We start from the raw sequence: 22,984 nt of genomic DNA on the forward strand, positions 1-22,984 counted from the left end.
GACCCCCCCGAGAATGGTGCCACCTGTCAGTGCCAGGCGTGTGAGCCTCAGCCAGGCTCCCGTCCAGATCCTGGCTCCTCCAGGGATGGCTGCCCCCCGCTGTTTCAGGAGCGGTAAGGCACAGGGCTCACCCCTCCACTTGTTCTGCTTTGGGGCCCCAAAGTCCCATTTCTGCTGATGGCTTCGGAAAGGGGCTGGGTGGTGCCTGGTGGGCCAGAGGTTCTCTCCTTCAGGCTGCCCCTTCCTCAGGTCAGTCATAGTGGAGAACTCCTCGGGTCAGAAATACTACACCAGCACTTCTGAGCTCCTCAAACCCGTGAAGAAGAGGAAGTACAGGGAGTACCACAGCCCATCAGAGGAGTCGGAGCCAGATGCCGCGGTAGGAAGAGGACCGTGGGAGGGAAGGGGGAGGCCAGAGGCTATCCCTCAACCCGACTATACTCTCCATCAATTCAGGTCATGGGACGGGGCCAGAGAAGACACTGAATGACTCATTCATCATATTTTAGGGTCTCATCCTTAGCCAGGTCCTGTGCCTGGCTGGAGGGGAATGAATAAGTCACGCTGCTGCTTTTCTGGGGCTCCCATCTCCATCTAGTATCAGGGCTAACACACTCTCCCAGGAGAGCTGAGTGGACAGATGGAGAGCTCTGTCCCGGGAGCCCAGTCACTAGGCCAGAGGCCAGGGAGCACGGGGCTCTAGTTGCAGAGAAGCTGGAGGAGACAGCATGAGAGTCCCAGTGGGCAGTCAGAACCAGCACAGGCAGGTGTTCGTGTCCTGTTCCCCTCCCTGGAAATGAGGGGAATTATAGTCCGGTTGTGTAGCTGGTGGTGGTGGTGGTGAGGGAGGTGTTCATGTGGTTCTGTGTCCGAGTGGTAAGAAGTTGTCTGCTGGAGCTGTAGTCCTTCTGGGGGGCCTAGGAGAAATTCCACCTGTTTGGGGCAAAACACCATGTGGCCAGAGAGCCAAACAGGGGCTGGGAATAGCGACCGGGGCTTCTCTCAAATGCATGAGGGCAGGAAGCTGGGCTCAGGCTTGCCTTCCACAGGAGAAGCGAGAAGAAAGGAAGGACCCAGAGGGACAGCCCACAGCTAGCATCCCAGAAAGTGAGGAGTGGAACGGCAGCCAGCCTGGTATGCGGCCTGTGGATATGTATTCAAGTATTGCGTGCGCACACATTTGTAGGCATGAGGCCGGGAGAGTAGGTGGCAGTTGTGATGGTGTGTGTACATATATAGGTAAGCATCAGTTAGTGCGTGTGAGAGAGTATGAGAAAAAGACAATGTTTATGATTTGTGTATCAGTACATGTGGGTTCTTGGTTGGGGTTATCTCACCTGTTTGTTTAGCCTCTGTCCCGTGTAAGTAGGCCTCGCTGCCCGGCTCAGGATCCAAAGACTTGAGTATCACATGGCATTGCTTCCCTTTGGTCTGAGCAAGTCTGTACCGTCCTTGGTCTGACCTTGCAGTTTGGGCCCCCATTCTGACCCTTTGGTTCTAAGAAAAATGGAACAAAGTCCGTTCATAGCCAGCTCTGGCCCTCAGGCCTTCTCCATCGCCATCCCCACTCTCCCATGTCAGCCTGTGTCTCCTGCCCACAGCGTCAGGCGAGAAGAAGGAAGGCTGGTCCTGGGAGTCTTACCTTGAGGAGCAGAAGGCCATCACCGCCCCGATCAGCCTCTTCCAGGACGTGAGTGGGGCAGCTTCCGCCTAGGAAATGCTTGTGTTCCCAGTCGAGGACTCACCACCCAACTCAGGCCTTCTGGTGTTTTCTGTGTCTGACATCTCTTAAAGGGATGGAATGGAAAGGGGAGAGCCTGGTTGGGGACCAGAGTAGAAAAGGGCCCACAATAAGGGATGTCCAGGGTGAGGAGAAATAGGGAGGTGGAACCAGGCTCCCCCATCGCTGGGCCTGCAGACTTTTGAATTCTGGTGCCTTCTACTCAATTCTGTATATGGAACTTTAAATGACTTGGATGAGACAGAACCCTTAACTCCAGCCCTGACTCAACGCACATTTTTCAAGGGACCTGGGCGCTATTCTGTCTCCCTCTGAATCCCTGCACGAAAGACCCCCAAATAAGTTATCCCTTTGGTAGTACCGGCGGGTGGGGCCTAAAGGAAGCTCCTTCACCCCAAGCCCACTAGGCCAGGGTAAGGCTGGATGGAGCTGGGTCCTCTCCAATCTGTGCGTTGACAGTACCAGGCGGTCACTCATAACAAGAACGGCTTCAGACTGGGCATGAAGTTGGAAGGCATCGACCCTCAGCACCCATCCATGTACTTCATCCTCACCGTGGCCGAGGTGAGCCGAGGCTCGCACCACTGTTCTGAGGGTGTCTCTCAGGATAGACTGATGGAGCCTGCCAGGGGCATCCGGGGCTCGGGCTCAGATGAGGGAGACACGCTCCTGCCCTCAGAAAACACACAGTCTAGTGGGGGATTGAGGTGGTTGCATCGAAAAGACGAAAAATGAACAGAAACCAGAGGAAGTGTGAGGGTGGGGCTGGTGCTACGTGGGTGTGCACTTCAGTGCTGGGCGAACTGGAGGAGATCCCGAGAGCAGGGGCGTTGGCATGAGTCCAAGAAGGTGCCTGTCGTCTCGGAGCTCACAGCTGTGTGGGAAACATATCAGTGACACCCCACAGGCGTGGGACCGACGTGAGCAGAGCAGAGAGGCCCTGAGCGGGCAGGAGACGCTTCACCGAGGCAGGGGCTCCTCTGCTGAGCCTTGAGAGACGAGTTGCGAATGGCTAGGGTGTCCCAGGCAAAAGGATCAGTGAGCAAGGGCTCTGGGGTGTGAAACAGGCCGTGTTCAGGGAGCTGCCATTAGCTCAGTGGGGCCAGAGCAGAGTGTGCAACTGGGGAGCAGTGAGAGAAGAAGCAGAAAGAAAGGTCAGGGGGGGCCCTGAGCACGCCTGAGCCCTGGTAGGTGCCCATGGGTTCTGTCTAGGTCTTAAAGGGCAGGAGGATGCCACCGGATGTGCCTGTCTTGTACCCAGAACTCAGAGCTCACAAGTACATGAACTTTCCTCATTGCAGGAGAGTATGGCACAAGGTTCAGGATAGGCGGAAAGCTGGGAGTGAAGGGAGGTGGGGAGCCTGCTAGCATTAGAGCCCTGAGATGACCAGGCTGGGCAGGAGAGGTAAAGGCAAAGGAGTGGGTGTCTGCTGGCATTAGAGTCCCTGTGATTTCCCCCTCATGGGGCCAGGTGTGTGGCTATCGTCTCCGACTGCATTTTGATGGGTATTCTGAGTGCCATGACTTCTGGATCAATGCCAACTCCCCTGACATCCACCCTGCTGGCTGGTTTGAGAAGACTGGGCACAAGCTGCAGCCCCCCAAAGGTAAGGCCTCGCTAGGCTGGTCACAGTGAGGCAGGGGCCCTCAGGCCCATCCCTTCTTCTCCGTGGGCTCCCTTCCCGTCCCCACTGCACAGCCGGCCTCTCTCCACCTCCTGCTGTGGCGTGGCCCCCGGGTTCTGCTGTGCCCTTGCCCTTTGAGTGTCCACCGAAGGTGTCCGGCTTCGGCCGTGGGTCCCTGGGCAGGTTCTTGAGGATGGGGGGGTCCTCAGGCCAGCCCGATTCTGCTGCTTCAGGGTGGGGTGCCCTGGCCGCGGCCCAGCCTCTGTCTGCACGGCGCTCTGTTCGGCCCCGTGCGGGCCTAGGTTACAAGGAGGAGGAGTTCAGCTGGAGTCAGTACCTGCGCAGCACAAGGGCTCAGGCTGCCCCCAAGCACCTGTTCGTGAGCCAAAGCCATGTGAGTGCCCCTGAGCCAGAGTGGACACCTGCCCCGGACACAGCCTCACGGCAGCGAGCCACGGGTATCTGACTGCCCCGAGGAGAGCTCCTCTTTCGGTGCTCTCAGCTCTGTTCAGGTCTCTCCTACCCAACGGGAGGGGCCCGCCGGGCAGGCCAAGGCCAGAGGGAGAAGCTGGGCATAGGTCCTCCCCTGTTCCCTCCACAGAAAGCCTCTTCTTCGTCCCCTTGGAGGCCCCGGCTCACTGCCTCTGCCTGGGCTCTGAGATGTCACTGTGCTTGTCTCTTTTTTATTTATTTCTCTCTCTCTCTCTCTCTCGCTCTCATTTCAAAAATATTTTTATTGATTTCAGAGAGGAAGGGAAAGGGAGAGAAAGATAGAAACATTAGTGATGAGAGAGAATCATTGATCGGCTGCCTCCTACACATTCCCCCACGGAGGATCGAGCCCACAACCCAGGCATGCGCCCTGACAGGGAATCGAACCGTGACCTCCTGGTTCATGGGTTGATGCTCAACCACTGAGCCACACAGGCCAGGCACCGTGCTTGTTTCTTGCTTTGGTTTGCTCTGTAGTTTTGGTGTGAGGTCCGAGCCTCTGTCCTGGGAGCTGCCTTTCCCAGCCTTTTGCCTGACATCAAGGCTCCTATTTAGTCTCCACAACTCACCCTTGTCTTTTTCTCTGTTCAAGGCAGCTGGCAGCTTTACGCAGCAGTTCACGTATCTCTTAATCCCAAGCAAATGGTCTGAGATATAGGGGACCCCCATTAAAAATATCACCATATCAAAAGTCCAGGATTCCCCAACATTTAAGGGAATGTGAGCACAATGCAAAGTGTCTTTAAAAGCATGTTGTGATGTACATATTTTGTACATCATGTTTTGTTGTTGATGTGGCAACCATTTGTAAAACATTCCAAATAATTCCACAGTTCTTAAGCAAAAAAAAAAAAGTCCAGGGTTCCCCTGGGCCCGGGACCCTGCCATGCCATTCGGGCATTTACCCGCCACCTCCAGCCCAGCCCAGAGACCATCCTCCAGGTGCCCAAGTGACTGGTGGGGTTCTGCCCGCTCTTGTGAGAGGGGATGAGATTTGTAAGCCAAACTTTTTCCATCCTGGCCCACCGTTGATTAGCATTGTGGTCCTGGACAGGTTGTCTGACTTATCAAATGGGGATGATGGCAGCTGTCTCGTTGGGTAGGGCAGGCTGCCCTCCACCTGGTACACTTGGGTGAATGTGCACCTTCCCGCCAGTCACTCACCTTCTGCCATTATGAGGTGTCCTCTGAATGCTCCTTGGGGGCCGGAAGTTCCTGAGTGGCTCTGGGCTGGGGATTATGATTCTACCTGTTTATCCCACCCCCTAACCCTAGCATGACTCTTAGGGAACCCACTCCTTCCTTGCCAGTGGCCTCCAGGCTGGCACTAGCTCCCTGGCCTGGCCGTGGCAGCCCCTCTTCTTGCCCCCAGAGTCCCCCACCCCTGGGCTTCCAGGTGGGCATGAAGCTGGAGGCCGTGGACCGTATGAACCCGTCCCTCGTCTGTGTGGCCAGCGTGACCGACGTGGTGGACAGCCGCTTCCTGGTGCACTTTGACAACTGGGACGATACTTACGACTACTGGTAGGGGGAGGGCCCAGACTTGGCCGGGGTGGTGAGGGGATGGCAGGGGAGGGAGGCAAGACTTTGAAAACTTAGACACCATGTAGCCCCTGCCCAGCCCTAGCATTCATATTTGTTCAGGGGGATAATTGGTTGTCCTGTGGGTTTGATCTATGTATATCGTAAGAAACACATGCAATATATATATTTTTAATCCTCATTCAAGGACATGGTCTTTTTTTGTTAAGACTTTAGAAAATATTAAGTGCATGTTTCATAAAGCTGCTGTCTTCTAAGAATGCTAGAATGCCTCTTAGATACTATTTTTATTCACTTTTTAGAGAGAGGGAGAGAGGGAGAAACATTGATCAGTTACCTCCTGTATGTGCCCTCACTGGGAACTGAACCCATGACCCTTCGGTGCATGGGATGATGCTATAATCACTTAGCCACTCTGGCCATAGCCACAATGCAATGTGAGAGGTATCATCTAGAAATACCAAGGTTAAGGTGAGCAGACCCCTGTGATTCATGGTTTGCTCTTAGATAAGATGGTGGTGGTAGAGCTTTCAGTTAATGCTACAGTTTTCTGACTTTCCCACCAGCCATCTGTCTAACTCTCACTAAGTAGGGTGCACCCTGACACCATGCTGTTGTAGGCAGCAGGCTCAGGGCCTCCAAGTTTCACTGGGGACAGTGAAGTATATTCTTGGGTTTCAGGTGTGATCCCAGCAGCCCCTACATCCACCCGGTTGGCTGGTGCCAGAAGCAAGGAAAGCCCCTCACACCTCCACAAGGTGACCGTGCAGCCTGAGCACACCCTTGCCCGGGCCTGGCCCCACACCCCGCTCCCCAGGCCCTACACCAGTACCCCCAGGAGCCTCAGCCTCTATGCCTGGGAGTAGAGAACCCTTTAATTTTAGGAGAGTCCTGTCCAACGCCAACTGTGTGAAGGTTTAAAAGGCAGTGGTTCTCAACCTTCCTAATACTGTGACCCTTTAATACAGTTCCTCATGTTGTGGTGACCCCCAATTTCATTGTTACAAATTGAACATAATTAAAGCATAGTGGTTAATCACAAAAACAATATGTAATTATATATGTGTTTTCCCATGGTCTTAGGCAACCCCTGTGAAAGAGTCATTCGACCCCCAAAGGGGTCGCGACCCACAGGTTGAGAACCGCTGGTTTAAGGGAAGAAAGTTAAGGGACACTCCCTCCCCAACAACAAGGGTACAGGATTCCAGAGTGAAGGAAGTGTTCCCTTCCCTTTCAGAGTATTGCATGGGCCCACATACAACAGAGGTTCAGAGAGGGCTGGGCTGGGGCCGGAGCCACAGGGCAGTGGAGAGGAATGGGAGCCAGGGTTCCCAGACAGCCCTGGAAACAGGGAGGTGGTGATGTGCTTGCTAGCACCCCTCTGCCTCCCGAACCCCCGCAAGGAGCTGGCCATGGTGATGCGGGGGTAAATTGCCCTCCATGGGCCTCTGTCTTTTTCGTGCTCCTGGCTCTCCTTGGGGGCAGGGAGCTTTCCCAGTACGCCTGGGTGCCTAGCCCATTGCTGTCCTCCTCTCTCCAGACTACCCAGACCCTGACAGCTTCTGTTGGGAGAAATATCTGGAGGAAACTGGGACCTCTGCTGTGCCCACCTGGGCCTTCAAGGTGGTGAGTTGGCTCTCTTGCCCCCAGAGCTGAGCTCAGGAAGTCGTGGAGCCCTTGGGCAGCTAGGATGTGCCCCTGCATGCCCCCCCACCCCCTCACTTTTGCAGGCCCCAATTTTCCAGGCACAGCACTTGGACTCCCTTCTTGGGGGTCTCAGCACTGCTGTTCTGGGACTCGGCCTGAAGGCTGCTGTCCCCCTGCAGCGACCCCCGCACGGCTTTCTTGTTAACATGAAGCTGGAGGCCGTGGACCGCAGGAACCCATCCCTGATCCGGGTGGCCAGTGTGGAGGATGTGGAGGACCATCGGATAAAGGTGGCTCTGGGACCCTTGGGCTGGGGAAGTGAACAGGCCGAGTGGGCAGGAATTCTGTAGATTCATTCAAGGTCAAGGGCATGGCATGAGCCAGACATAAGGGAGCCTGCATGTTGTGGAGAAGAGAGCTCTAAATTTGAGGCTGAAGATCTTGGGTCTCATTCTAGCCTCATCTGTGACTGGCTTTTGTGTGTCTGAGCAGGTCATTTCCCCCTCTGAGCCTTAGCACTCTCATCTATAAAATGGCCTGATAATCCTAGATCTATGTGAGGATTGATGGGAGATGCCCATAATTTAATGATGAAGCCCTTGGGGCACATGATGGCCAAGAGGGATTATTGTGGGGTTGGCCCCTTGGTTCTTCCAACCCAGGATCTTGCTTCTGACAGGCTCCGGGGATGGGGGGAGCCTCCTGGAGCCTGCAGGACCTCCTGGCTGAGCGGGGCTCCGTGAGGAATGCCTGACTTCCAAGGGCCTTTCCCCCCCAGCTCCACTTTGATGGCTGGAGTCATGCCTTTGACTTCTGGATTGATGCCGACCACCCGGACATCCACCCCGCCGGCTGGTGCTCCAAGACAGGGCATCCCCTGCAGCCTCCTCTCCGTGTGTACCCCTAGGGCACTCTGATCCTTCCCTACTGATGTCCAGCCCCCCTCCCGGCCCCCCGCTTTGATAGCATGCCCAGGTCTGACACACAGGACTCTGGAGGTCTCAGTGAGCTCTGACACCTCGCACCCTCCCTCCCGTCCTCTGGCTTCCCCAGTTGTTGGGTTGGGGTATTGAGATGTGAAGGGAAACTCGCTTGGAGGAGCACACAGAGCGTGCTTGGCGTTTGCTAAGGACATGCTGGCTCTTAAATAAAATCTGGGCTCTTATAGGCAGGGGTTAGAGGTCAGATCATTGGACTGCTCAGTTCTCACCCCCAGGATCCCCGCTCCAGCCCTGTTTCCCTGCTGCTGCCACATCTGTCTCTCATGGGGAGTTGATCCTTCTCGATTGCTCTCCAAGCATGGGCAGAGCCTAAAAAAAGTTACCAAAGTCTAGGGGATGAAACAGGGAAACAGAATAATGTCAATCTGCCTGACATGGCTCTTAAGGTACAGCTGGGCCCACACCAGCTCTGCGTTGGCTATTCCCCCCGTGGAGACAGAGGGCATGGCCTGCAGATTTCACCAAAGTATGTGAGAGCCAAACCCCTCATTCCCTACAGAGAGGGAAATATCCAGTAGCAGAAAGTGGTGTCACAGCCTAGCTTGGGGCCCTTCTACCTGGGGAATTAATTCCCAGGGCTGACTTCCCTGCTCTCCACTCATCCCACCCCCTACCCAGGACCTTATGCTGACTCCTGTTCCTGTCCCTCCAGATCCCAGAGAGCTCGGCTCTGCCTCCCCTGAGGGCTGTTCCCCCCTCAGCTACCGGGGCCTGCCACACACGAGGACCTCCAAGTACAGCTTCCACCAGCGGTGAGGGCAGGGCTCCTGCTGAGAGACCCTCAGACACTGCTCAGAGAGGGTCTGTGTGTGGCCAATCAGAGCTCACTAAAGACCCTCTCTGAATGGGGCCAGGCTTGGAAAGGGCTCATGGGCACAAGCGGGTCAGCCCAACTTATGCCTTCTTCTTCCCCAGGAAGTGCCCCACGCCTGGTTGTGATGGGTCCGGCCACATCACAGGCAAGTTCACAGCTCACCATTGCCTCTCGGGGTGCCCCCTGGCTGAGAGAAACCAGAACCGGCTGAAAGTGGAGCTGTCCGACTCAGAGGCCTCGGCCCGTAAGAGGAACCTCTCGGGCTTCTCCCTAAGGAAGAAGCCTCGCCATCATGGCCGGTGCGGAGGGCAGGGGTGCAGGGCCTCTTGTCCTCTTGGGCAAGGCCAGGCGCTGATTCCCTGCCATGGACCTGTCCCTCTCTCTCCAGGACTGGGCGCCCTCCAAAGTATCAGAAGATTACACAAGAAGAGTTCGCGAGTAAGTCCAGGGTCATTTACCCCCACGTCCTCCACAAAGTGTGTACAATTGGTGGGATGTTTACAGAGAAGGAGAGCTGATCCGGGCGGCATGGCTCAGTGGTTGAGCATCGACCCATGAACCAGGAGATCATGGTTTGATTCCAGGTCAGGGCACGTGCCTGGCTTGCAGGCTTGATCCTGACTAGGGGGCATGCAGGAGGCAGCCAATCAATGATTCTCTCTCACCATTGATGTTTCTCTCTCTCTCCTTCTCCCTCTCCCTCTCTCTGAAATCAATAAAAACATATTAAAAAAATAAAAGATACTAAATAATCCTTTATAAAAAAGAGAGAGAGATGGAGAAGCTGGAAAGGTGGTTGTATCTTTTCGTTTGGGTAGCATAGAGCAGTGGCAAGAGTACAGGCTCGAATGACCACAGGTTCCAGGCTCATTTCACCCATAGCCTTGCTGGGAATCTGTGGGAAAGGCACAGAACCTCTCTGGGCCTCTGGTTCTCCACTGGGAGGTCAGATGATGCCCTAGCTCTGTTCTTCATTCTAGACTCCCTGGGAGGGAAGCATGGCTTGTCACTATCTAGCTGTGTGACCTTGAGCAAGTCACTGAACATCTCTGAGCCTCAGTTTCCTCATTTGAAAACATGAATATAACTGCCCTGGCAGGTTATCTCAGTTAGTTAGAGCATCGTCCTGATACGCCAAGGTTTTGGGTTTGATCCTCAGTCAGGGAACCTACAAGAAGCAACCAATGAATGCATGGTAGGAACAACAAATCCATATCTCTCTCTAAAAATAAATAAATGATTAAAACAAAACATGAATAACTGCCTTTCACATGTCAGCTACCTGCAATAATAGTGGTTACTATTACTGTGATAGGATTCTCTTCTGAGAGAAGAGAATGAGAGGCTCAGAGAGAGAGAAGTCATTTGCCTGAGGTCATCTGCCTTGTCAGGAGCAGAGCTGGGATTCAAACTCGGGTCTGAGTTCTGCTATGTGCTGCTGATGTAATAGACATAAAGCACCTAACCTAATGTCAGTTCCCTTCCCACCCCCCTTTGTTTTAACTTGGCTGTCATAACCAAGTACCACCGAGTGGGTGGCTTAAACAACAGAAATTTACTTTCTCACACTTCTGGATGCTAAAAGTCCAAGGTCAAAGAGTGGAGGGGTTTGGTTTCTTCGGAGGCCTCTCCTTGGCTTGAAGATGTCTGCCTTTTCGCTGTGTCCTCACGTGGTCTTTCCTCTATGCCTGTATGCCCTCCCCCGATTTCTGTGTGTCTAAAATTCTTCTTCTTACAAGAGCACTACTTGGATTGGATTAGAGCCCACCCTGCCTAACCACCTCTTTAAAGGCCCTTTCTCCAATTACAGCCACATTCTGAGGTACTGGGGGCTAGAGTTTTAACATATGAATTTGGGGAGACGCAGTTCAGCACATAGCATGCGCCAAGGGGAGGCACAGGGGACTGCACCCTCCCGTTGTGTGATGAATTCACCTCACATCTCTGACCAGTAGCAGGGACACTGGGGATCTTGCCTCATTTGAGTTGCACATGGTTTTAGGTCAGGAGGAGACCGTGAACAATCACCTGGTTCATTACACATGTCTGGGCAGGACCCAGCCTATTCGAGTGCTTCAGGAACAGTCTGTGAACCGGGGCACTCTGAACCTCAGTGGCCTCACCTGTAAAATGCTGATGATAATAGTGCCAATCTCAAAAGGTGGTGGGAGACTTACCGAGATGGTCACATAACCTACTGGAATTCTTGCGTGTCCTGATCTCTTGCCTGATTCTCTCCTGGTGTTCCTTACTGTTTCTCTGGGTGGAGACAGAAGGCGATTCCTGCAGCCTCAGGCCTGAGTGAGGAGGGTCTCAGAGTGAGGACTTTTGGGGGTGGGACTGCAGAGCGTACCTCTTCCACCTTCAGTGGGAATCCTGGTCGGCTTCCATTGCAGGGCCACATTCTGACCACCAGAGGGCGAGTGCCTGTGTTCATGCCAGAGGTGTCCTGAGGACTAGGGACTTTCAGTCTTCCCAGAGCCTGAGGCTATAGCCCTCCAGGGACAGGACAGAGAAGAGGACAGGGCGCAGGCCTCGGACCTCTGTGCAGGGCTCCCTTGTCCTACCAGCTGGTTCTCTCACAGAGGGGACACAGTCACTCTGGATTTTGTTCCAGAGACTTCTCACACATCCATGGGGAGACCTCTTCAGTGTGGGCTCCAGGGTTTGCTGGCAAACCGCTCCGAGGTGGAGGCTGCCTGCCAAGGACAGGACTCGGCTGTGCTCTCCCTGCTGGTAGGGCCCGCCCGGCCCCCTGAGGGTCAGTGCTTGAGAGACAAGAGGAAACCACAGAGGTTTCCTTGCCCAACCTGTTCGTGTACAGGCTGTGAAACAGGCCCCTGTTATGTGACTTGCCCAGGGTTCAAGAGCAAGTTAATGAGGGCCCAAAAGGACTTAGGGAAAGGAGGACAGACACAACGGGCTTCTTGCTGGGTGTCCACCCCTTGGATGCAAGGTATCTCGAGAAGGGAACCAGGATGCTGCAGCAGCTCTGGGAAAGCCTCCTTGCAGGGCCCCAGGGTGCAGCCTCAGAGGGATGGGGCTTGGGGAGGAGGTTGTTCCAAACAGCTGACCCAAGAGTCTATAAAGCAAGGAAGCCACTTTACCGGAGGGAGCGAGCCCAGATGAGGCAGATCTGGACCACCCTCTTGGCCCCGAAAGGCTATCAGAAGGGGCCGTGGTCCTCTTGAGTGGCGTGGGTACAGGCCGGCTCCTGGGGCCAGGTTCGTCCCCAGCACCGGCCTGCCAGCCTCTGCCTCTGCTTTCCAGCACTAACGACCGATGTCATCCACCAGTCCTTCTTCATGTCATCCCTGTCGGCCCACCCTGACCGGTCCCTCTCAGTGTGCTGGGAGCAGCACTGCAAGCTCCTGCCGGGAGTGGCGGGCATCTCGGCCTCGACAGTGGCCAAGTGGACCATCGATGAGGTGAGGAGCTCACCCCCTTCTTCCCCTCCCCTGCTCTGCCCTCTCACCAGAACACCCTTGTTCAGGAGGCCTCCCGGGCAGAGCTGGAAGCTGCCCCTCACACTGTCTCCTGCCCATCCCTCAAGTCCACAGACCCTCCTAGCTGCCCGGCAGGGACTGACGGAGAGACTGTTTCATGCCCCATCCTGGTAGATGGGGAGAGGGGCCGGCTACTAGCCCAACTGGAAATCTAGCGGAAGGGGCAGGCTGAGCCTCACATACCCAGTAGCACAGAGATGCAGGGATCCTCTTAGGTTGATAAGAAAAAGCAACACAGTCACAGCCCAGAAGTTGCCAAGGCCATATAAGCCACCTTCCCCCTGTCTCCCAAGCCCCTGTATCCTTGGCAACAGGCAACATGTCTTCTTTGATTTCCAAGGTCTTCGGCTTCGTTCAGACCCTGACAGGTTGTGAGGACCAAGCACGACTCTTCAAAGATGAGGTAAGTGAGGTGCAAGTGCAGAGTGGGCACAGAGAAATCACCCACTGAGAGGCAGGGAGCAGGTTCCCCACCAGTGCTGCCCCCAGAGAGGGAAGGTCCTGTTGTCCACCTGAGGAGGAGTCATAGCCACACCTCTGGGAAACATCTGGTTCGGACCCTGGCCCAGCTTGGGAACCCTCTGTATCCAGACCATCCCAGGAAGGAAGAAGCATCCTGGAGATGAGGTTCCATCCACCCCTCTGCCCTCTGCCCCCCTATTTTTGTTCTCCAAACTTACCTTCAGCCGGTTAATTCAAGTGCATTTTAATACCTGATGGCACAGGTATTGCCATTTACTGCAAGGACCCTACCATACACTTAAAAGCAAGACCCCAAAGCTCCCCAAAGGTAAGAAGCAGCAAGTTATAGATAAAAGAATGCTAGCTTTGCAGACAGTTGGGTTTGAATCCCAGTTCTGCCAATTTGAGCTTTTTACTGTCCCTGAGCCTGCATCTTCTTATGTGTAAAATGGAGATAAAATAGATATAATGATGTCTACCTTTCCAGGCCACTGTGAGTATTGGCGATGACGAATGGATCATTGTATCAGAATGTCTAGGATAGTTATACCTTAGTATATATATTATTATACTAGAGGCCCAGTGCACAAAAATTTGTGCACTCGGGCGGGGGTGGGGGTGGGGGGGCTCAGCCCGGTCTGTGCCCTCTTGCAGTCCGGGACCACTCAGGGGATGTCCACCTGCTGGCTTAGTCCTGCTCCCGGGGGAGGAGCGGGCCTAAGCTGGCAGTCAAACATTCCTCTGGCAGCCTGGACATGGAATACTATATATTAATATTATATATAATATTAAAAATAATATGTAAATATATCACTGTACAAAAATAACTGATACAGTGGGGCTTCAATCAATGGTTGTTCTGACTTTGAATGTGCAGTCATCCTTAAATGAAGAACTTTATCACGTCTCTCTAATTTGTAGAGTTTGAAACTGGAAGGGGCCTTTGAATCTGTTTAGGTGTTCCTTCCAAAGAATTCACACATCCCCTTCACCCAGGAAGTGTGGTCTCTGCCCCCCTAGGTGCCTCCTCCAGGTGATGCCCATGAGAAAGAAGTCTCCCCCTTTCCCGGGAGAATCTCCCTATCCAGCCGACCAGCCAGTTTCTTCCTCAGGTCCTAGTTTGGCAGGCTCCCTCGCTCCTCCCCATTCTGGGTGCTTTCCTTCTGGATTGTGATCTTATCGTAACGGGTGTGTCCAGGGCTGCACCTGTGTTTCAGACGCGCTCTGAACAGCACAGCACCTGGGCTGCTCCTCCAGATGGCTTTGGTTTCTGTTTTAAAAAAGACTTTCTTACTTTAGAACAGTTTCAGGTTCACAACAAAATTGAGAGGACAGTACAGAGGTGACCCATATGCCCCCTGCCCACATGCACAGCCTCCCGCTTCATCGACATCACTCAGCAGAGCCGGGCCTTTGTTACAGTCGATGAGCTGACATCTAGATGTGTGTACATGGAGGTCAGATATACATGGAGAGAAAGGTACCCATCGTAATAGTGCATCCCCACAGCTTTGTGGAATGTGTACACGCTGAACCCAATACTTCAGTCAAGATATGAAGCGTTCACACCAGAGAGTTCTTTCTCGGCCCCTTTCATCAGTCCCCAGCCTCATGGCAGCCACAGTTCTCACATCCAGCACCACGGGTTAGCTTTGCCTGCCCTTGAACGTCATATAAATGGAATCGTACAGCACGTACTCTTCTTTATCTCTTTTCACTCAGTGTGATGCTTTCGAGGTTCATTCATGTTCTTGTGTAGACCCTTAGTTTGTTCATTCTTATTGCCACGCAGTGCTCCATTTTGTGACTATCCCACCGTCAACAGACATTTTCCCTCCCCCTCGATTTGAACCCTGTATTTTTGTGAGTAAAACTTAAGATTGCACCAGCTTTATTATAGCCACATCACACCAGTTTTGAATTCATGAGAGTCCCCAAGTGCTTTTATATCAATTATCCATTATAATCAAACCAAAATTTCCAGTGTGTTACTTGTACCACTGGCTTTTTAAAATTAATCTAATGAAAGACTTTACATTTCTCCCTGTTAAATGTTATCATGTTGGTTTCATGATCTCACTGTTTTAAATCTTAACTCTGTCACCTCTGATATTAATAAGCCTTTCCAGCCTCATACAACTTGTACATTTTTAAAATATGTGTTTATTGGTTTTAGAGAGAGGGGGAGCAAGATAGAAACATCAATGAGAGAGAAACATCATCAGTCGACTGCCTCCTGTATGCTCCTGACTGGGGATTGAAGCGGCCACCTCCTGGTGCATGGGTTGACGCTCAGTTAATGAGTCACCCTAACTGGACTACAACTTGTACATTTGATAACTAAGCCTTCTGTGTTAATTTAAGCCAAGTCTTCACCACATGTGCTGATAAAATGGCAGAACCATGTGGCGCCCATTAGGGATCTTCCATTAGGTGACAACCGATCATAAACGAACACTCTCTGAGTAGTTGTTCAGCCAGCTGCTGAGCCACCTGAGAATTTGATCCTCTAGCCCATGCTGGGCTTCACAGTGTCCCCGTGTTGGAAGAAGGGTTATCTCTCCCGGGAACATCTGCTGCGTGTCTCGGTTCAGCATGTTCTGTGATACAAAAAAAGCAACGGCCAGAGCAAGGAGGTGTGCTGGTGGACCGACAGCACCCAGTACGCTTTGTGGGGGCCGAGGATTGCCTTCTCCAAGGTCTGGTCCACGGTATAAGTCTCCCCAGGGAGTGGGTTCTCTCTGGCCGAACGGATGCAGCCAGGACACTCAGGGACACCGGTCAAGATGAATGGTGAATTCCTGCTTCTGGTGGCATGTGGTTCGGACTCCGAGGGAGGTGTGTGCTAGGTGTAATGGGTGCTCAGAGGAGGGGGCAGGACAGAGAGGGGTCAACAGACTCTGCTGACCATGCAGCTGGTTAAACACGGGCAACTTCCTGCTCCCTGAGTGTCCCTTTTTCTTGGGTTCCCGTGGGCCATGCCTCTCTGTTGTGATAGCATAGAAGTCTCCTTATCAGCTGATTAGATTTTAGCTCGGCCTCTGTTAAACATCCCACGTGTGGCTCTCTAAGGATCTTTCCAGGTTACGCCAACCTGGGGAAATTCCCTGGTCCTATCCACAGCTCTCGGGCTATTGCTTAGAGTGGATCATTGAATTTGGCTCATTTTATTCATTTTCCTGTTGAATTCCTCTACCTTCAAGGCCAAATATGACCATTTCCGAGATTATGGCTGAAAACTCCATATACAGCAGCACACATACAACATCTTGTATGTTCTTGAGTAATCCCATTGTCCCCTGACACAGTCCCAAGCTACTAGTCAACAAACTCCAATCTTTGCTTTGAAGAACCTAGACTCAACCTCAGCAGTCACAGTGTGAGAAATCTCCAGGGGAGGCACAGGGCCACTGGAAAAGTCTGGCAGAAGGTGCGCTGGGTTGGTCTCATTGCTTCCTTATAGTGTCATTCAACTTGTTGCAACATCCCGTGTATTTCCTGTAAACTGGGAGTTAGAAACAAAGGCTTGGTTAGATTCAGATGAAATCTCAAGCTCTCTCTCTCAGAGCTCATAGGTAATACTGTGATGCATTGATCAGAAGGCCCGCATGTCTGTTAGCAGCACTGAGATTGACCGGTGGGTTCATGTGGGAACAGCAATAGCAGGTTTTTTGTTTGTTTCTTTGTTTGTTGTTCTTGTTTTAATCTCTACCTGAGGATATTTTTCCATTGATTTTTAGAGAGAGAGGAAGAGAGAAGGAAAGACAGAGAGAAATATCGATGTGAGAGAAACACATGGATTGGTTGCCTCCTGCATGATCCCAGGCCAGGGCCAGGGCTGGGGAGGAGCCTGCAACTGAGGCACATGCCCTTGACCGGAATCGAACCCAGGACCCTTCGGTCTGCAGGCCTGCGCTTGAACCACTAAACCAAACCGACTAGGGCAGCAATAGCAGGTTTTTGAAGCCACTGTCAGTGAAGACTCAGAAAACATTATGCAAATACACACTGAAGTCCAGATCTGTCAGCAGAAAGAGTGTGTGTGTGCGTGTGTGTGTGAACGTGGGAACACCAGTGGATATCTTTCTTTCCTTCTCTGTCCCCATTGCTATCTTCCTTTTTTCCTCTCTCCCTCCCTTGTCCTTGCTCCTTTTCCTTCTTCTTTCCCTCTCCCTCCTCCTTCCCTTCCCCCCATATATCCTTTACCCCCATTTTCCTTCTCCTCTTCCTCCCCGCCATGCATATGCCCACCTTCCTTCACTCCTTCCCCATGACCCTCTCCACCTTCTCCGATTTCCACTTCCCTCCCCCAACCCTCAGATGATTGATGGCGAGGCCTTCCTTTTGCTGACACAGGCGGACATTGTGAAGATCATGAGTGTCAAGCTGGGTCCAGCCTTGAAGATCTATAACGCCATTCTCATGTTCAAAAACGCCGACGACACCTTAAAGTGACTGGCTCAGGGCTGGGCCCTCCTCCAGCCCCAGCCGGGCCTCCCTCTGCACCTGATGCTTCCTTCCTGGCCTGAGTTCCTCATATCCCACCTGTGCCCCCACTATGCTCTGCATCTGACCAGGGGTGGTTGCTCTTCTCTCCAGGGCTGCTTCCTACAAGGTACATGGGAGCAGAGGAGCCCCGGGGAGGATGGAGTCTTAGCCCCCAAGTCCTGGAACTCATTTGCCACCAGGCATACCAGTGAGGGTGTGACAGTGCTGGGGGAGCATTACTGATGGAGTGGGTTGGGGGTACCCTGCCTGTGGCAGCCCACTTCTCTAGCCAACTTGTTTTGTCACCACAGGGTCTTGTTGTTTGCAATTAAGGACAGTCTGGTGGAGCGAGAGGCCCTTTTCGGCATCTCTCTGTGGTTTTCTTTCCTTGTCTCCTTTCCTCCTACCAAGAAGTGACCCTGCCACAAACATATTTACTCAAAAGGCACCTCCCCCCGTGTCTTTTGGTTTTGCCACCCTCATTCTGCTGCTCAGTTTTCTGGTCAGTGCCCCCACTCTGGCACAGCCAGACCTCACTGGCTCCTCCCTTTAAGTGGGTGCGCCTCAGACACATGTTTTCATAGGATCCAATGGGAGTCTGGGCTACCATTCTCCATTTTACGCAGAAGTGAGGGATTCTGAGCCAAAATGCCTTCTTGAACATGTCCAGCTCTGGACCACTTGGCATTAGTGTTCCACGCCTAGACCTGTTTCCAGCACAGCGGGTAGTCAGAGCATTTGACCTCTGCAGCAGGGGTTAAGGTTCCATGGGTGTTCCCCACACACTCTCAGTGTGTCAGGTATGGGAGGAGGCAGCCTGAATGGCTAGGTGGCCAAGGCCAGCCCAAGAGTACGTCAGACAATCTTTGGTCAGAGGGGCAGCTCCATCAGGTATTGTGGCTCCCAAAGCTGGCAGCCATGGGTCTCAGCCAAGGTGTTGCTCATGGTGGGAGTCAGGGGAGCATGCATGCCAGGCCTCCTGTCATGGGCATGTAGCACTCTCTCTAGTACACACACACACCCTGTAACATCACTTCAACCTGTCCCTCACATGCCCTGCTCTTGGGTTTTACAAAGGATTTGAAGTTGAGAGTTAGGAAAGTGAATTCTATCTTGGAGCTCTCTGAGTCCCTTAAGGCTTTCTTACCCCTCCCATCAGTGTTGCAGTGGGGGGCCTGCTGGGACTCTGGGACTTTGGCCTTTCTGTCCAAGTGGGGGCCTGGCCTCCACTGAGCCACTGCCAAACCTGAAACCTGGGATCAGGCCCCACCGGGAGATGGGGAGCAGGGGCTGAGCTGGGCTTCCCCAGACTGCTCTGCCAGCCAAGGGAGGCATATGTGTGTGTGTGTGTGTGTGTGTGTGTGTGTGTGTAGGGACTCTCAGAAGTGTTGGACAGGGTGATGTGAGGCTCAGTGTTGGGAAAATGTCAAGGGCTATTCCTGTTACAATATGAAGCTTTATCTTTCCCATAGGAGAGAGAAACCCAAAGTTCAGGTGATTTCCTGTCCCTGCCCAGGAGGGGACCCTCTCACAAGGGACCAGACAGCTTTGCTCCACAGCCATTCAGCCCCCCAGCTGAGCTCCCACAGGACTGACATGCTCCTTCCCTTCCAGCCCTAAGAGGCAGCCCTGACCCTGACCTCCCAGGGGGGCAAGCAGGCAGGCCCGAGGGTTGGGTTTACAGAGGTCGCGTTGGTGTCCCCATTGGCCAAGAGCCTCTCTATCTTGGTTGCTTGAGTGGTGGCAAAACTTACCAGTTCCTTGGCCTTCGCCTAAGAGACTGAGAGATGCTCACTGGCTTTGTGGTGTGAGGAGAAGGCAGCAAGTACGCACAGTTGAGTGGGGCTGGGATGGCTTTGCCATGTGGATTTACTAACCACGCTCTTAACACCTGCCTACCAGAAAGGCAGGATGGACCAAGGGCCTCGAGGAAAAGGGCCCCCAGGCCTCCGAACTTTGAGGCCTCAGCACTTTCTGCACCAATGTCCAACTCTTCGGAAAGAAACCAAATCACAAAAAAGGAGAAAGAAATCTGCCTCCTGTCCACCCTACTACCTCCCTTTCACCCCCATCCTGACCCCAAATGAGATCATCGCACCTTGACCTGGGAGGGCAGTGAGGGGAGGGAGTTGGCACCGGTGCCCAGTGCCATGTGACCTCTGCCCGGCTCTCCAGCAGAGGTACCACTTACACTTTGGCCCGGCAGCCTCGCCCAGCTCTGGCCTAGGCCAGGGAGGACCTTTCTGTTTGGCTTCTGAAACAGAAAGAATGATCCCAGAGTTTGAAAATGAAACTTGTTTGCACTTTCATTCACATGCACTTTGGTGGAGTTAGGTTTTTGTATTTGCTGTGTGTGTGTGTGCGCATGCGTGTTCGTATGCATATGTGCACACATGTGTGTGTTCTTTAAGAGAATCTTCTGGCTTAAGATAAAGTGACTCTTGACTCATGAGGGAGGAAAAAGTTACAAACAAAATGTGGTGTGCTTCATCCATCTATTGAAACAAATAAACTTGAACAACTGAACGATATGCACTCAGAATTTGTTCTATTTTCATGGTGAAATACCCAGAAAACAGAAAGAGAATATCAATAATACCCTGTAATTACTGCAGAGAATAAAGCATTGTCTCTGCTGGTAGGGGTCCTAACTAATCTGATTTTTATTCCCTTTTAAAGATAAGAAACAAAGAATAAAGATAAATGGGTATACTGTCTACATGGAGAAATATAAACAATGGGACCCTCGGAGAACAATGTGAAAAGGCCTGATCCTTGACAACTTGTGAATGGTAAGGGCAGAAAATTCAGTAAAGACTTCAGTTTAAAAAAACAACATGAAACGTTCAGGTGGGGAAATATCAAGCTGAACAGTTAGAATTTGTTAAGGTTCCCAGAGACTGTGTGAGCAGATAAGAAAGTAGCAGAAATGCCACGTTCAATCACATCACCCCCTTTCTTGTCAATACCCTTAATTCCTTTGACGTGCTGCTCTTCCATACCACTTGGCTAGAAGAATGTCAGCCATGGAGCTGACTTCTCCACACCTTGACCAGGAACGTAGCTGACTGAGCAGATTGGTTGCCATGCTTGACTGATAGTCCCTGGCTCTGGTGTGAACCCTCAGGGCTGCCCAGGAAGCAGTTGGGTTTCTGAGGTCGTTAGCTTTGACTTCTCTTTTACCTCCTACCCCATTGCCTTCCCTGTTATCTCAAGAGATGTCTTCCCCATCTGTGTCACAGAGAAAACAGAAGTCATGAGAAGGAATACCCCCACCTTTCTGCCACCTCATGTGCCAGTCTCCTTCCACCTACATCCATCCTTCCTTTCTTAACTATCACAGTAGAAGAGTTTATTTTTCCACTTGTCAAAAACTAAATCCTCACCTAGCCAGCATGGTTCAGTGGTTGAACATCTACCTATGAACCAGGGGGTCACAGGTTCCATTCCTGGTCAGGGCACATGCCAGGTTGTGGGCTCCATCCCCAGTGAAGGGCGTGCAGGAAGCAGCCGATCAATGATTATCTCTCATCATTAATGTTTCTTTCTTTCTCTCCCTCTCCTTTCAATCAATTAATATATATATAAAATCAATAAAATATATATTAAAAAGCTAAATTCTCAATCAGCCATGGCTGCTATAAAAGGAAAAGAAACATTAAAAGACAAGAAAGGACTTTGGGAAATTTAAAATGTGATTGCAGAGATAAAATAATTGAACACAAGGTAAAAGATAAAATAATTGAGATAAAATAATTGAACACAAGGTAAAAGATAAAGTTGAGAAGATTGCCCAGAATATAGGATGTTCCCCCACAATGTATACACACACTTTGAATAATTATAAAGACAGTGTTTATTAAAATACATTTCATTTTCAAAATTGAGCTATCAGGTGTTAAAGTGTGTATACACTTTTTGGGACACCCTGTATATAGCCAGGTTACAAACTTTTACTTCTTCTACACCTTTCCTCAGATAGCCATTGGAGGATGTGCTCCATCAAAATGAGAGATTAAGTTAAAAAAGAGGAATATCCCAGGAATACAAGGATAGTTCAATATAACAAAATCAATCTACTTTATGCACCATGTTACTAGAATGAGAGGGGGGAAACACATGATCATCTCAATTGATGCAGAAAAGTCATTTGACACAATCAACATCATTTCACAATAAAAACAGTCAGAAAACTAAGAACAGCTTATAAAAAAATAAACACAAAAACCCCATACTTGACATTCTATTCAATGGTAAAATACTGAAAGCTTTCTACCCAAGATCGGGAACAAGACAAGGAAGCCCACCTTCATCTCTGCTGGTCAGTATTGGACTGGAAGTTCTAGCCGGAGCAATTAGATAAGAAAAATAAATAAAAGGTGCCCACATTTGAAAGGAAGAAGTATCAACTATCTCTATTCATAGATGACATGATTTTATAAATAAAGAATCCAAAAGAAAGCTGCTAGAACTAGTAAATAAATTAAGTACAGTTGCAGGGTATAAGATAAACACAAAAAAAATCACTTAAGTTTCTATATACCTGCAACAAACAATCCAAAAAAGAGATTAAGAAAGCAATTCCACTTATAATAGCATCTATAAAAATAAAATACACTGGAATAAATTTAAACAAGGAGATGAAAGACATATACTGAAACCTTTAAAACATTGCTGAAAGAAATGAAAGAAGGCCTAAATAAATGGAGAGGCAACCACGTTCATGGGTAGGAAGACTTAATATTGTTAAGATGTCAATACTATCCAAAGTGATCTACAGAGTCAATGCAAACCTTATCAAAATACCAGTGGCTTTTTTTTTTTTTTTTTTGCAGAAATAGAAAAGCTCATCCTCAAATTTATGTGGAATTGAAAGGGACTCCCCAAAACCAAAACAACCTTGAAAAAGAACAAAGTTGGAGGACTCAATCTTCCTGATTTCAAAACTTATTACAAGGATAAAGTAATCAAATAGTCTGATACTGGCATATGGACGGACATAAAGACCAATTGAATAGAATTGAGAGTCCAGAAATAAACCTATATATCTATGGACAATTAATTTTAGATAAGAGTGTAGTCCATTCAGTGGGGAAAGATAGTTTCTTCAAGAAATGGTGCTGCAACAACTGGATCTCCACATGTAAAAAAAAAAAAAAAAGTTGCAAAAAATGAAGTTCAATGCCTTCCTTACACCATAAACAAATGAACTCAAAATGGATTGACTACCTAAATATAAAAGCTAAAACCGTAAAACACTCAGAAGAAAACACAGACGTAAGTCTTTATGACCTTGAAATTGACAATGCTTTCTTGATGTGACACCAAAAACACAAACAACGAAAGAAAAAACAAATTATTTGAACTTCATCAAAATTTTGTGCATCAAGGACATTATCAAGAAGGTCAAAAGACAACCTACAGAATGAGAGGGAATAGTTGCAAATTGTATATCTGACAAGGGCTTAATATCCAGAATATATAAAGAACTCCTAGCCCTGGCCAGTGTGGTTCAGTTGGTTGGAGTGTGGTCTCGTACACTGAAAGGTCATGGGTTCACTTCCCAGTCAGAGCATATGCCCGGGCTTTCAGGCTTGATCCCCAATAGCGGGTGTGCAGGAGGCAGCCAATTGAAGTTTCTCTCCCTCTACCTTTCTCTCTCTAAA

The 22,984-nt window shown here is 50.8% G+C and overlaps 1 protein-coding gene across 1 annotated transcript in view; it reads left to right on the top strand.

Annotated features, from left to right (window-relative positions):
• Positions 1 to 6: 6 nt before the first annotated feature.
• Positions 7 to 22,984, top strand: part of LOC102767028 (serine/threonine-protein kinase Sgk2) — a 48,932-nt gene continuing 25,954 nt past the window's right edge. The window contains exons 1-17 of the mRNA XM_015563918.1: positions 7 to 113; positions 250 to 379; positions 1,050 to 1,134; positions 1,602 to 1,690; positions 2,201 to 2,305; positions 3,213 to 3,348; positions 3,669 to 3,760; positions 5,231 to 5,382; positions 6,082 to 6,158; positions 6,941 to 7,026; positions 7,227 to 7,337; positions 7,826 to 7,940; positions 8,701 to 8,800; positions 8,964 to 9,161; positions 9,251 to 9,300; positions 12,133 to 12,290; positions 12,709 to 12,771. Coding sequence (XP_015419404.1) covers positions 2,243 to 2,305; positions 3,213 to 3,348; positions 3,669 to 3,760; positions 5,231 to 5,382; positions 6,082 to 6,158; positions 6,941 to 7,026; positions 7,227 to 7,337; positions 7,826 to 7,940; positions 8,701 to 8,800; positions 8,964 to 9,161; positions 9,251 to 9,300; positions 12,133 to 12,290; positions 12,709 to 12,771 — 1,401 coding nt within the window. The 5' untranslated portion in view covers positions 7 to 113; positions 250 to 379; positions 1,050 to 1,134; positions 1,602 to 1,690; positions 2,201 to 2,242. The remainder of the gene's footprint in view (positions 114 to 249; positions 380 to 1,049; positions 1,135 to 1,601; positions 1,691 to 2,200; positions 2,306 to 3,212; positions 3,349 to 3,668; positions 3,761 to 5,230; positions 5,383 to 6,081; positions 6,159 to 6,940; positions 7,027 to 7,226; positions 7,338 to 7,825; positions 7,941 to 8,700; positions 8,801 to 8,963; positions 9,162 to 9,250; positions 9,301 to 12,132; positions 12,291 to 12,708; positions 12,772 to 22,984) is intronic.

This window comes from Myotis davidii, unplaced genomic scaffold (assembly GCF_000327345.1).
Source record: "Myotis davidii unplaced genomic scaffold, ASM32734v1 scaffold199, whole genome shotgun sequence".
Taxonomy (NCBI): domain Eukaryota; kingdom Metazoa; phylum Chordata; class Mammalia; order Chiroptera; family Vespertilionidae; genus Myotis; species Myotis davidii.